We start from the raw sequence: 14,532 nt of genomic DNA, 5'->3' as shown, positions 1-14,532 counted from the left end.
CCGGCTTTTTTCTTTTTACTTATGTGGTGCTGAGGAATCGAACCCAGGGCCTCATGCATGCAAAGGCAAGCACTCTACCACTGAGCCACCTTCCCAGCCCCTGTAATCCATTTTCTAAAGACTGAGCTGAGTGCCAGTGACTCACATGTAATCCTTGTTACTCAGGTGAGTGAGATGTTTAAATCGAGGTTCCAGGCCAGACCTGGCCAAAAAGTCCATGAGACTCTGTCTACAAAATAACCAGCAATATGCTGGTCTGGAGGTTTGGCTTACAGGGTAGAGTGCCAGCTTAGCTGTCTTAACAAAGTTTTATCAAGCCAAAGCCCTGAGTTCAAATCCTAGTATTTCAGCAAAAGTAATTGATAAGTGGGTAGAGCTATAATATAATCATAATTTCTCTTAAACTACCTATTTTTTTTCTTTTCATGTTTCTTTTTCTTAAAATTTCATCATTAAGGTGTGTACAAAGGGGTTGCAACTTCACAGTTCATAATGTGCACATTTCAACTGGACAGTGCCACTGCTTTTTCTTTTTCTTTTTTTAATAGTGCCAGGAGTTGAATTCAGAATCAAGCATGAGCAACACTGATTTATGTCTCTAGCCCAGTTGTCCCAACTCCCCCCCCCCCCCCCCCCCAGTTGTCTTGCTGGGCTGGGTAAACTACAGCTTGAGCCCCGCCTTCAGAACTGGTTGGTTGTGTTTTGAGACAGGGTCTTGCTTTGTAATTTAGACTGGCTGGAACTCTCCATCCTCCTGAGTGCTGGGATTAGAGGCATGCACCTCTGGCTCCAAGTCTTTACATTGAAAAAATAAATCAGGCTAAAAAGTTGAGATGAGAGTACCAGAAGCACTCAGACATGTTTACTTGTATTTAACATTTGGCCATATTTGCTTTCTCTATCCCTATATGTATGAAACATAAGTAAATTGTTAAGCCAGGCAGTGGTGGCTCATACCTGTAATCCTACCAACTTAGGAAGCTGAGATCTGAGGATCTCGGTTTGAAGCCAGCAGGGACAGAAAAGACCCCTTGAGACTCTTTTTTTTTTTTTTTTTTTTTTTATCTCCAACAACTCTTTATTCCATTATTTTTCTACTAAAAATGAATTTTAAGGAATCATAGAGAGAAAACATAACAAAACACTTAATAACCACATTTCTCCAGTATTACATACTAAAGCAAGTATTAAATACCAAAATTTAGTATTAGTATTTAACACTTAAGTTAAAATACATAAGCTTTCTCTCCTTATATCAATGATTCCTAACATCATGGAACCTTTCCCCACAAGGAATACAGATCACAAGTGTCATTCACATAATTTCATAGGTTCATGGTCCCCCAGGAGTTTTATTCATGGACTTAACTTTCTTATGTATATACTAGAAATACCACCTTCTTATAGTCTAAATTATTTTATAAAACAATGTTACCAGTTAAAAACTACCGAGAGTACTAAGCAACAAAATCATGCAGCTTTAAAACATTTCTACATGTTGTTTCCTACTTTCAAGACTAAAAAACAAGTTGGGTGCTGGTGGTTCAGGAGTGCAACTTGATTTACTCAGAAAGCTGAGATCTCCGGATCACAGTTCAAAGCAATCCTGAGTAAAAAAAAAAATCTGGAAAACTACAAATTCAGTGAAACACTAAGAAATTCTGGACTGGAGGCATGGCTCACTCTTGAGCAAGAAAGCTTGAGTAAGAACAGGTAGCCCAGAGTCCTGAATTGAATGTCTGATACAAATAAAAAGCAAGTGGGGGAGGGGGATAAAACATGCAGGCTGGGGTTGAAGCTCATATTGTTGAGTGCCTGACTAGCAAGCACAGCCCTAAGCTCAAACCCCAGTACACTAATAGAAAAACCCCACATTTCAATAAAACCAAATATATACTAAAATCATTTTCTTTTTGTGAATATGAATAAAATGTAAATATTTAAAAGCAAAATATCGAAGCTGGGCACTGGTGGCTCATGCCTATAATCCTAGCTACTCAGGAGGCTGAGATCTGAGGATGGTGGTTCAAAGCCAGCCCAGGCAGGAAAGTCCATGAGACTCCTATCTCCAATAAACCACCAGAAAACCAGAAGTGGTGCTGTGGCTCAAGTCATAGAGCTCTCGCCTTGAGCTGAAGAGCTCAGGGACAGTGGCCAGGCTCAGAGTTCAAGCCCCACAACCGACAAAAAAAGCAAAATATTTCACTGCCAAAACTAAATATTTCAAGAATATATATTCTACATATACCAGTCATGTAACTATTTTAATATCCTTGGGAATGAATGACTAGCCTGTCTATGACTTAGGTTCTATATCCATGAAAGTCTCTTCACCTTCTTCTCCCTCAGAGAGCTTTTCATCACTTTCCAATGTTTGCTGAAGTTCATGGATAGTACTAAGAAGAACATGAAACTGCTTCCGTCTCAATTCCAGCTTGTCTTCAACACTTTCTTTAATATGTGAAAGATGTTCTAATTCTTTTCCCAGAGCCTCTAGTTCCTTTAATGTCTGATGCCTGTCTGGATGACGCTGGATCACTTTTGCCAAAGCATCATATTCTTGGCGATTCTTCCGTATTCTTTTTGCTTGAAGAATCTCCTTTTTGCACTCAGCAATCTTTTTATGTGCTTCAGCAATGTTACCTTCTATTTCTTTGTAAATCTTTTCATAATTTTCCATTTCTCTGAGATTCATATCATACACCAGCAAAGTTTTGCCCATTGAAAATTCACATTGAGACAAGGTGCTGAGCATACGTTGGTACTGGCCATATCCTTCTTCATGGGATCCAGAGTTGCACCACTTAACAAAACTTTTCACTAGCAGATTAATTCTCCGATCGTCACCTGCTCCATCTCCATCAATTAGGAGACACTTCCGTATGACTTCATCATCCGTGGAAGTTCCCATGGCGTCTCCGATCGTGTCTTCTCAGTGGCGGTGAAGGTCCCCCTTGAGACTCTTAAATCCAGTTAACCACTCAAAAACTGGAAGTGGTGCTGTGGCTCCAGTGGTAGAGCACTAGCCTTAAGTACAACAAGGCTCATGGACATTGTCTAGGCCCTCAGTTCATGCCCCAAAATGGACTCCCCCCCCCAAAAAAAAAAAGTAAATTGTATATATCCCTAAATACTTCATCCCTAAACACTTCAATAAGTATGTCATGTGTAAGGACATTGTCTTGTATACCATAAAACCATACAGTCATTCTCTAGTATTGTCTAATATTTGGTTCATATTTAGGTTTTTCTCAACTGTGTGTATTTTCTCATATGTGTATTTAGTTCTGTGCAGTGCTATTGCATACATAGATTCTACAGTTCAGAGAATCCCTCTATTGCCATTTTAAAACAAACCAATAGTTTGTCCCTTTTTACTGTTTGGTAGTATTCCATGAAATTACCACAACTAGTTTTACCTTTCATAGAATTGCAGTTCTCAAGGATCTTTTTTTTTTTTGTCAATCGTGGGGGTTGAACTCTTGGCCTAGGCACTGTCCCCCAGCTCTTCAGCTCAAGGCTAGCACTTTACCACTTGAACCACAGTGCCACTTCGGATTTCTGAGTTGTTTATGGGAGATAAGAGTCTCTGGAGGTAACAGTCTCAGGGAAGCCGGGCACCGGTGGGTCACACCTGTAATCTTAGCTACTCAGGAGGCTGAGATCTGAGGATCGAGGTTCAAAGCCAGCCTGGGTAAGAAAAATCTTGAGACTGTTATCTCCAATAAACCACTAGAAAACCGGAAGTGGTGCTGTGGCTCAAGTGGTAGAGTGCTCACCTTGAGCTGAAGAGCGCAGGGACAGTGCCCAAGCCCAGAGTTCAAACCCCACAACCGACCCCCACCCCCCCCAAAAAAAAAAGTCTCAAGGACTTTCCTGCCCAGGCTGGCTTTGAACCGAGATGCTTACATCTCAGTCTCTTGAGTAGCTAGGATTGCAGGTGTGAGCCACTAGCACCCTGCTCAATTAAGCATCCTAAACAGTTTACTTTGTAGGTGGTGATAATGGAGCAAAACCTTTTAATTACATTTTGAAAATCACAGTGCAAATGAAATTGTGAAGTTGAAGACTATGCAAAACTAACTTGAGAAATCACATTAAGAAAGAAGAAATATTACCAAACCAAAAGGATTATATTGCCTTTTTTAGAATTGCTTCTGCTTCTTCAGCTTTTCTAGCAAGTTAGCTCTTGATTTGATTTTTTTTTTTTTCCTGTTAGATACAGGAGAAGATGGAATACTCTAATGGTTTATAATCAATGTTGGTAGTTTCCACCATTCTCTTTTCTTTTTTGTCGGTCATGGGGCTTGAACTCTGGGCTTGGGCACTATCCCTCAGCTCTTCAGCTCAAGGTGAACCCTCTACCACTTGAACCACTTCAGGTTTTCTGAGGGGTTTATTGGAGGTAAGAGTCTCATGGAGTTTCCTGTCCCCGTTGGCAGATCTCAGCCTCCTGAGTAGCTAGGATTAAAGGCATGAGCCACTGATGCCTGGCCATTCAATTTTCTTGAGCTACTTTTATTGTGATATACTTGTTTGTAACTAATTTAGGAAATAGTTTGTGTTTTCCAAAAGTTTGAGACCCTCAGTTTCAAAACCATGAATTAATTTTTTCAGAAGAAACCTGGTTTATATATTAGTTTGCAAAAATTTCAGGTTTTGTAGTTTAATTGCCTAGGATAACTATTAACTTGTGTTTTGACCTTTTCTTATAAATTCATTTGTTTTAATTTGGTTAAAATATCTGTTTATTGTCTATAATTTATCTAGAGAAAGGGAAAGATGACTTTAATATGTTGTAGATCATGTAAGATTTTTGTTTAGAGTTGTTTGACAGAAACTCTTTTCTTCCCTTCTCTCCTTATAATTTTAGACTGTTTAACTTAGATTTTTTTTTTTCAAAATTTTTATTGTGATTAAGTGGTTACATAATTTCCCAAATTTCACAGTATTGTGGGATAGTGATACTCAGTTAAAGTCCCAAACACATTCTAACTTAGATTATTAAGTCACTAGAAAATTGTGAGCTTTGCTTAACCTTGGTGCTACTGGTAGTCCTGATAGTTGAGAGTTGCCTCAGACTATCATACCACTTTATGATTGAGGTTTATGATAAATAACATGTGTTTGTCAGGTTAGCCTACTAGGAAAAGTTGGACCAGCCCTGATTCCTGCAGTCAGCTCTTGCTACGATACTTGCTATCGCTACTTTAAAAAGAAATCGAATATTAATGTGAACTATAAAGAAAAATAATCCAGGTTGAGGATTCTTAAAATACTGTGTACTACTAATACATGTGGTCTTTGACTCTAGCTTGGGTGATGTATGTTATTATTTCTCTCCTGGAAAATGGTAAGAGAGCCAGGTACCAGTGGCTCATGCATGTAGCTAAGGCTACTCAAAGAAAGAGGCTGAGATCTGAGGGTCACAGTCCATACCCAGCCCAGGCAAACAAATCCACATGATTCTTATTTACAGTTATTAGAAAGAGCCTGGAGTGAAGGCATGGCTCAAGTAAGTGGTCTAAGTGCCAGCCTTGATTTGGGAGTTGAAGACGCAGGCTCGCTTGTCTACACACATAAGTGAAACTGGTAAGAGGGATGAACATAGCATGGTGACAATACTCTTCAATTTATTGAAGCCCTACCATTTGCCAGTTCTGTCTTAGAGGCTGTAACAAGGAACAAATCACAGTGGGATTTTCTGCAATCTTGGAAATGCTCTTTATCAGCTGTGATATACATTGCCATTGGACAGGTGTAGCAGTGGTACACTTCAAATGTGACTAGTGTACTTGAGAAACTGAATTTTTAATTGATTTGAATTTTTAGTTGATTGGAATATATCAAATAGGGTGAATACCATTTTTTAATTTTTTTTTTTTGCTGGTCGTGGGGCCTGAACTCTGGGCCTGAGCGCTCTTCAGCTCAAGGCTAGCTCTCTACCACTTGAGCCACAGCTCTGCTTCTGGCTTTTTCTGCTTACGTGGTGCTGAGGAATTGAACCCAGGGCTTCATACATTCAGGGCAAGCACTCTACCACTGAGCCACCTTCCCAGCCCTGTGAATACCATTTTGTACATGCAACAACACTTTTGTTGGAGACAAGATCTCCTTATGTTGCACAGGCTGGCCTGCAACTCAAGATCCTCCTGTCTCCTCTGCCTGCTGAGTGCTGGGATTACAATGTACACTACCATGCCCAGCTCTAAAAAGAGCACTTTCTAGATTCCTTTTTTAAATCTTAAAACTTCAGTGTGGGCTTAAAAAAAAATTGGTGATAGTTTACTTTGAACAGAGAGCCTTGTTCTTGTTAGGCAGGTGCTCAGCCTCTTGAGTCCTTCCATCAGCCCTCTCGTGTTGGCTATTTCAGGATAGGGTCTCATTTTAGGCACGGGCTAGCCTTAACTGTGATCTTCCTATTTCTGTGTCTCAATAGCTTGGGATAACAGGCACCCAGACATTGGTCAAAATGGTCTTACAAACTTCTTTTGGGGGGCTGGGAAGGTGGCTCAGTGGTAGAGTGCTTGCCTTGCATGCATGAGGCCTTGGGTTTGATTCCTCAGTACCATATAAGCAGAAAAAGCCGGAAGTGGTGCTGTGGCTCAAGTGGTAGAGCTCTAGCCTTGAGCTGAAGAGCTGAGGGACAGGGTCCAGGCCCAGAGTTCAGGCCCCACGACTGGCAAAAAAAAAAAGTCAAGAATCAAAAATTTTTTTCAGGGCACTTACATTATACTTGTCTAGGGTTTATTTTAAGGGAGATCTATAAGAGAGGGGAGAGGAAGTTCTCTGAATGGCCTGTGATTTATAATAACTGTTGGGTAGTTGCGCTTACCATAGGTAAATTATTTTACATATGGTTTATTGCTTTCAGGAAAAGTGCTGTTTTTATTGTAATGACATTATATTAGCTTTAGGTACCAATGAAATTCATATCAGGAATTGTTACCAAGTAGGCACATGATAAAAGGTCAGCTGATACTTTTTTTCTTTGGTCATGCTGGAAATAAAATCCATGGCTGTACACATGCTAGGCTTAAATTAAACTTCTGTGTGACAGATTTCTAGCTTTGTGATTTTGCTTGTACTGCATATGTGTAGAATATATAACAGAAAATAAAGTGAAAATGAAAGTTTCATTTGCTGTGATACCTTGTGTAGCTAGGAGGGCATCAAAGTTGGAACTACAAGAAATTTCTTTCTTTTTTTTTTTTGTGGGTGTTTTTTAGGATCAAACTCATGCTTCATGCATGCCAGGTAAGGACTCCACAGCTAAAACTCTACTCCCTGCTCTAGAAGAATAAATGTCTGGGGGCTGGGAATGTGGCCTAGTGGTAGAGTGCTTGCCTAGCGTACATGAAGCCCTGGGTTCGATTCCTCAGTACTTACATATACAAGAAAAGCCGAAGTGGTGCTGTGGCTCAAGTGGTAGAGTGCTAGCCTTGAGCAAGTGAAGCTCAGGGTCAGTGCCCAGGCTCTGAGTTCCAGTTCTAAAGAAAGAAAAGAAAAGGACTAAATTTCTGGTACCAGAATGGGTATGTCTCTAGCTTGGTGACACATGCCTGTGATTGCAGCACTCTAGAATCTGAGGGAGGATCACAGGTTCAAGGCCAGCCTAGGTTATCTAGTGAGATTTTTTTTTGGGGGGGGGGGGGTCCAGTCATGGGGCCTGAACTCTGGGCCTGGGTGCTGTCCCTCAGCTCTTCAGCTCAAGGCTAACACTCTACCACTTGAGCCACAGCGCCAGAAGTGGCACCATGGCTAAAGTGATAGCATATCCTTTAGCCATGGTGTCACTTCTGGCTTTTTCTGTTTATGTGGTACTGAGGAATTGAACCCAGGGTTTCATGCATGCTAGACAAGCAGTCTATCACTAAGCTTCATTCCCAGCCCTGCGTTTTTATTTTAAATTGACAAAAACATATATTCTAAAATGATACGTTAGAACTCTGGGATATTTTTTGAAAATTATTCTTTCAGGTCTAGAGTAGGTTAAAAATATATATTTGGTAGATTATGGGGGTGAATAGGATATCCTAGTAAAATAAAGAATGACCACAATTTAGTTTTTCATAGTAATAGACAGCAACACTACTTTCTCAGAAAAGCAGACAAAAGCCTTGTAGGGAACTGAATTTAATGTTAGATTCTGAAGGTATTTCAAAGCTTTACAGTCGTTTTAGGTGATTGTTAGGGTTCACACATACTAGTTACTTGGTGATAATAGAATTGCAATTCAACTATTGCTTTGAAGCATTGACTAAAGGGATTGTTTGCAGAGGGGTACAGGCTCCCTGAGTGAATGGTAGACTGGAGAGCTAGTGACATCCAGCTTCACCTGAGTTGATATCTTCCCTTAATGTGTGTCCTTATTTCCTTTAATACTTCTGCTTTTGACAATGCAGTTCTGTCAAGAGCATTGATTCAAATATATCTTCCTTTGTTCATAAAAGGGTCTTTGGACATAAAAAGCCAGGTCATATAAGATATCATATGCAAAGGACTGTTTGTTCAGAATTTTCTCCTATATCAGTGCATGGCTATTTTATCCTACTTTGTACAGGACAGCACTTGTGTGTCCTTCTAATGTTTCAGAAGCTATCTCTCATCAGGAGTACTCCTCAGCCTTATTTTCTCTTTTTTCCTGCTTTATCTTCTCCAATATAACTTAACAGCATTTTATATTTTTCTATATATTTATCTTAAAAACTTCAACAATTAAAATGTAGGTCCTTTTTTTTTTTTGTTGGTTGTGGGGCTTGAACTCTGGACCTGGGTGCTGTCCCTCAGCCCTTCAGCTCAAGGCTAGCACTCTACCACTTAAGCCACATCGCCACTTCTGGCATTTTCTGCGTGCATGGTGCTGAGGAATCGAACCCAGGGCCTCATGCATGCAAGGCAAGCACTCTACCACTGAGCCACCTTCCCAGCCCATCAAAAATGTAGATTCTTCAAGCATAGAAACTTTCATATTAAATTGCCATGCTCACATTTATTAATCTACCATCGAGCCACAGCACCCCTTCGGTTTTCCAGTAGTTAATTGGAGATAGAGTCTCACCAATGTTCCTGCCTGGGCTGGCTTTGCATGATCCTCAGATTTCAGCCCTCAGATTTCAGCCTCCTGAGTAGCTAGGATTACAGGCATGAGCCACTAGCGATTGGCACAGTAACTTCTTACATGAAATGATTTAAGCAATGATTTCAGGGCAAGAGAGAGAGGAATTTGGAATGTTTGCTTGTGTGAATATTTTTGGAAAAGGGAGTTAAGTTGGATTTGTTTGTTTATTGTCGGTCTTGGAGCTTGAACTCAGGGCCTGGGCATTGTGCCTCAGACTGTCTGTGCTTAAGGCTATCATTCTACCACTTGAGCCACAGTGCCACTTCTGGCTCTTTTTTTTTTTTTTACTTCTGGCTTTTTCTGTTTATGTGGTGCTGAGGAATTGAATCCAAGGCTTCATGCATGCTAGGCAAGCACTCTGCCTCTAAGCCACATTCTTTTTGGACAGTGTCTCTCCTTCTCTTCCTCCCAGTTCCCACCCACAAGTGTATAGTTATTTGCCGCATAGTGTCTAGTGAGTACCACTGCTTCATTTATTCACCCTGAGTTGTATTATGAATGGAGACCTCTTACTAGTTAAGTGGCCTTTCTCTTGTTAAAGAACATAGTAAGAAACTTAGTACTGTTTCTTAGTTGCTTTAGTGTTAGGGGAAAATTGTATCAGAATTTAGTAAGTTTGGTTATCAGAGACGGACAAATTAGAATATTCAGATAGTCATTTGTCATGTGTGATTTCATGGAGCTCTATAATTGATTTTTTCCCCTTTTTTTTTTGGTGTCAGTTCTGGGGTTTGGACTTTCTAAGCTTTTTTGCTCATGTCTAGTGCTATACAACTTGAACCACAGCTCCACTTTAGCTTTGCTGCTTTTTTTTTTTTTTTTGGTAGTTTTTTGGAGATAAGAGTCTCATGGACTCCTCACCCTGGCTGGCTTCAAATATGATCCTCAGATCTCAGCCTCCTGGGTAGCTAGATCTCAGCCTCCTGGGTAGGCATGAACCACCAGTGTCCGGCTGTTTCTAACTGATTTTTATACCAATTAGGGTTGAGGATCATAGTATTTATTATGAAATAGGAAAATAATACGTTGGGGGAAATTTTGTAGGTTAGATTTGCTTTTTTGTTTTTCAGAAAATTTAAAATTCAGGTTGAGCTGAATTATTAGAATTTAGAAAAGTGTCCAGGAAGTCAGTGTAGGAAACAACCAAGTCACTTAACCAGTGAGTTTAGCCAGCTATCAACATTGACAAATATCTAGATATAGCCCCACTGTTTACAGGCAGTATCTCTGTGGAAGCGAGAAAACTTTAGCTGCTGAATGAAAATGGGTTCTGAAAAGAAAGTTCTAGGGGCTGGGAAGATGGCTCAGTGGTAGAGCGCGTGCCTTGCATGCCTGAGGCCCTGGGTTCAATTCCTCAGCACCACATAAGCAAAAAGAAAAAAGCCGGAAGTGGTGCTGTGGCCTCAAGTGGTAGAGCGCTAGCCTTGAGCTGAAGAGCTGAGGGACAGCGCCCAGGCCCAGAGTTCAGGCCCCACGACAGGACCAAAAAAAAAAAAAAAAAAGAAAAGAAAGTTCCAGCACTGCTATTAAAACATACAAACGAAGTTTAAAGAGTGATAGTAGTATCAGTGTTAGAATGTGGAAGTGTATTTTTGACGATCAGGAACGTTTCCCTCCAATGTTGGCAATAAACTTTAACTGCCAGCCTCTCCTTCTCCTGCAATACAAGATAGATAAACTTTTATTAAAGTTGTAACTTAAAAACTAAAAAACTAGTTTTTTTTTCTCCTAGGTAAGAAGAATTAAGAATCCTAGGTATGAATTATGTTGATCCCTCCTTACTGTGATATGGAAGGATCCTTAAATTTTTAATGAAAGCTTTTTTTGCTCTCGAAGTAAAAGTGACTGTAGAAATAAATGGACTGTGATCTTTCTGATCTCTGCTCTGCTTCCTAAGTAGCTGAGATCACAGGTCTGACCCAAGGTGTGCCTGACTGAAACTGTATCTGTCGTCTGTCGTCCGTCCGTCCGTCCGTCTATCTATCTAGGTTGTGGGGCTTGAACTCAGGGCCTGGGAGCTGTCTCTGAGCTTTATTGTTCTAGGCTAGTGTTCTACCCCTAGAGCCACAGCTCCATTCTTGGCATTTTCGTTGATTAATTGGAGATGAAAGTCTCACAGCCTTTCCTGCTTGGACTGGCTTTCAACCACACTCCTTGGCTCTCAGCCTCCTGAGTTGCTAGGATGTGAGACATTGGTGCATGGCTTCTTTTTATTTTTATTTTATTATCACTTTCTATTTTTATTTTTGTCATTGGTGAGGCTTGAACTCAAGGCCTGGGTGATGCCCCTGAGCTCTTTTGCTTATGGCTAGTGCTCTACCACTTTGAGCCACAGCCCTACTTCTGGTTTTCTGGTGGTTAATTGGAGATAAGAGTCACCTGGACTTTCCTGCCCTGGCTGTTGTTAAACTATGATCATTAGATCTCAGCCATTTGAGTAGCTAGGATTACATGCGTGAGCCACCAGTATGTAGTTCTTTTTAACTTTTTAACTGTGAACAATTTTTTAACTTTTTTTTTTTTGTCTTTTCTTTTTTGGTACTGGGGATCGAACCCAGACGTTGCACTTGCTAGGCAAGCGCTTTGCCACTGAGCTACATCCCAGCCCAACTGTGAACAATTTTAAACATCAAAATATAGAGATTAATTAATGACTCCACCTCCTAACATTGTTAGTAATCTACTGTTTCATTCTTTTCTAGCTGTGCCTTCTGTGGATTTTGTTGAGAAATCTTGTTTATCATTTCAAGTTTGACTTTTATCACTTGCCTAGATTTGAGGCTTAACTCCTTTTAGGCAGTTTGTTTTTTATTAGCTGAAGGCAAATAATGGAAAGCTGAAGAAAACATATAATCTTAATGCTAAGTCTAAATTGTGTGTAGAATCATGTGTCATTTAATGATGAGAATGTGTTTTAAAAATATGTCATAGATGATACAGTTATGTGAGCATCGTAGTTTTATAGAAACCAGCTGTATAGGTCAACCATTCATGCTTCTTGGTACAATCAAGAGAAGTGGTAGTAAATACAAGGTATATGAAGCTCATGTTGATGTACTGAATTTTTTTTTTTACAAGTGGGAGTGCAGTCTAAAATGATGATTAAATATAACTGATGGTTGATGGTTCACACTTGTAATTCTAGCTACACAGCAGGCTGAGATTAATGGTCATGGTTTCAAGCCAAATTGGGCAGGAAAGTTGGTGAGAATATTTTTTTTTTTGTCGGTTGTGGGGCTTGAACTCTGGGCCTGGGCGCTGTCCCTCAGCTCTTCAGCTCAAAGCAAGCGCTCTACCACTTGAGCTACAGCGCCACTTCCGGTTTTCTGGTGGTTTATTGGAGATAGGAGTCTCACGGTCTCTCCTGCCAGGGCTGGCTTTGAACCATGATCCTCAGATCTCAGCCTCCTGAGTAGCTAGGATTACAGGCGTGAGCCACCAGCGCCCGGCAGTTGGTGAGAATATTATCTCCAATTAACCAGCAAAAATCCTCAAGTGGAGCTGTGGCTAAAGTAGTAAAGCACCAGGCTTAAGCAAAATCTCAGCCCTAACACACTGGTCCTGAGTTCAAGCTCCCAATACTAGCATGCATATATATGTCTGTGTATATGTGTATGTAGAAAACATAGTAGTTTAATTTCATTATCAAGTATTAGCTAATGTACAGACTGACCACAAAGTAGGTTTCTTTACATCAGTATTATTGCACATTAAATAATGCATTGCTCTTTGATGTTACCACAACTATGATGTCATTAGGACATAGGGATTTTCCCATTCTGTTAAGATCTTAGGGGCCATTGTCATTGATCAAAATGCTATGTAGCACAAAATTTTTTTGTCCTTTGTTTATTTGGTGGTAAGGATTGGAACCACAGGCCTTGCACATTTTGGCAAAACGGAGATACATGGTCCCTCCTTAATAATTCTTGTTGGTGAACTTAGATTGTTTTCCCTGAAGCATCAGTGAAATGACTCTCATTCTTTTTCTTCACAAGCTAGTTTCAGATGCTTGTTCTCAAGGTACTAAGAGGGGGTAGGATGACTACCCCCTCTTTTGGGATTCCTGACACATCCATCTACCCTGTTTGGGTTTTTAAAAAAAATCTCCCCTCTTTCTCTGGATTGGATAAAATTAGTTAATGTATCCAGTACACTGAGTTTTCCCATTACTTTGATTTTGCAGTTGAACATAAGTTATGCCCTTCATCCTCCACCTTGGGAAGAAGTATTTTATTTGATAAGTGTTCGCTGTTGCTGCTTTGAGCATTTTCACAAGAGCTAATATGGAAGCTCTAAATAGGCCTTTCATTTCTGGTTGGCATCTATTGATTGTCTTTTTCCAGATGAGAGTTTCTTGCTTGAGTATCAGTTTGCTAGACTTGGTCTTGTTGAAATGTTGTGAAGAAGATGGATACTTTTATTCACAGGTTTAATTTCAGTTAAAGCAGCAAAGTCCTAACTCTTATTGGATATGATCCTTATGCCAGTTCTCAAAATCTTTTCAGTCCTGTTTGTATCTATCCTGGGTATGAACCACCCTCTCATCCAGTCTAGTTCCTGTTCAGTTCTCATAATCTTCGATGTTGGGAGTGAGATTAAGTCTATGCATGTGCAATTCAGGGGTGAGCCCAAAAGTTCACAGCAACTTTGTAGGGTTGCTCTCCACAGTTCCTCTTTTTCTGTGATCTTACTGAGTGATTTTTTCAGGGTACTTTTTTTCATCTTCTGGCTAGGAATTCTAAGGGGCTTTAGTTTTTTTCTGCTGGGTAATATTCTTTTATGACTAAGTGCATGTGTGCTTAGAGGCATACTAATTTATGCTTCTCAAATAGCAGCAGCTCTTGTTTTCACAGATTTTCTCCTTAAAAAAATTTTTCATTGCCGGGCGCTGGTGGCTCACGCCTGTAATCCTAGCTACTCAGGAGGCTGAGATCTGAGGATCGCGGTTCAAAGCCAGCCCGGGCAGGAAAGACCGTGAGACTCCTATCTCCAATAAACCACCAGAAAACCGGAAGTGACGCTGTAGCTCAAGTGGTAGAGCGCTCGCCTTGAGCTGAAGAGCTGAGGGACAGCGCCCAGGCCCAGAGTTCAAGCCCCACGACCGACAAAAAAAAAAAAAAAAAAAATTTTTCATTGACCTTCTTACCTTTTTTTATCTTTAAATCTTTGGGTTTAATTTACCCCCCCCCCCCCCCCCCGTGGGTCTTTCTTAAGGTTAAAGTAATTATTTGGAACCTTTTATAAGAGTTTTTTTTTTTTTGTCACCCTGATTTAGTAATTTTTAGCAAATTTGGGTTGTGTTGTAATCTTTTTTTTTTTTTTTGGTTGGTTGTGGGGCTTGAATTCTGGGCCTGGGTGCTGTCCCTCAGCTCTAAAGCTCAAGGCTAGCACACTAGCACTTGAGCCAC

At 40.3% G+C, this 14,532-nt stretch overlaps 2 protein-coding genes across 3 annotated transcripts in view; one reads left to right on the top strand and one right to left on the bottom strand.

The window, feature by feature from the left end:
* Positions 1-14,532, top strand: part of Naa15 (N-alpha-acetyltransferase 15, NatA auxiliary subunit) — a 63,758-nt gene that overhangs the window by 1,815 nt on the left and 47,411 nt on the right. The window lies entirely within an intron of this gene.
* Positions 2,199-2,944, bottom strand: LOC122127062 (THO complex subunit 7 homolog). The gene has a single exon (XM_042701571.1). It carries the CDS (start codon positions 2,909-2,911, stop codon positions 2,297-2,299), a length of 615 nt encoding a protein of 204 aa, XP_042557505.1. The 5' UTR covers positions 2,912-2,944; the 3' UTR covers positions 2,199-2,296.

This window comes from Dipodomys spectabilis, unplaced genomic scaffold (assembly GCF_019054845.1).
Source record: "Dipodomys spectabilis isolate Male_0828 unplaced genomic scaffold, ASM1905484v1 ptg000297l, whole genome shotgun sequence".
NCBI classification, from domain to species: domain Eukaryota; kingdom Metazoa; phylum Chordata; class Mammalia; order Rodentia; family Heteromyidae; genus Dipodomys; species Dipodomys spectabilis.
Note: the sequence above shows the minus strand (reverse complement) of the source record. Positions and strands in the feature narration are given on the sequence as shown.

Coding starts and splice junctions, on each gene's coding strand:
- LOC122127062 (XM_042701571.1), bottom strand. CDS start 2,911: ATGGGAACTTCCACGGATGATGAAGTCATACGGAAGTGTCTCCTAATT.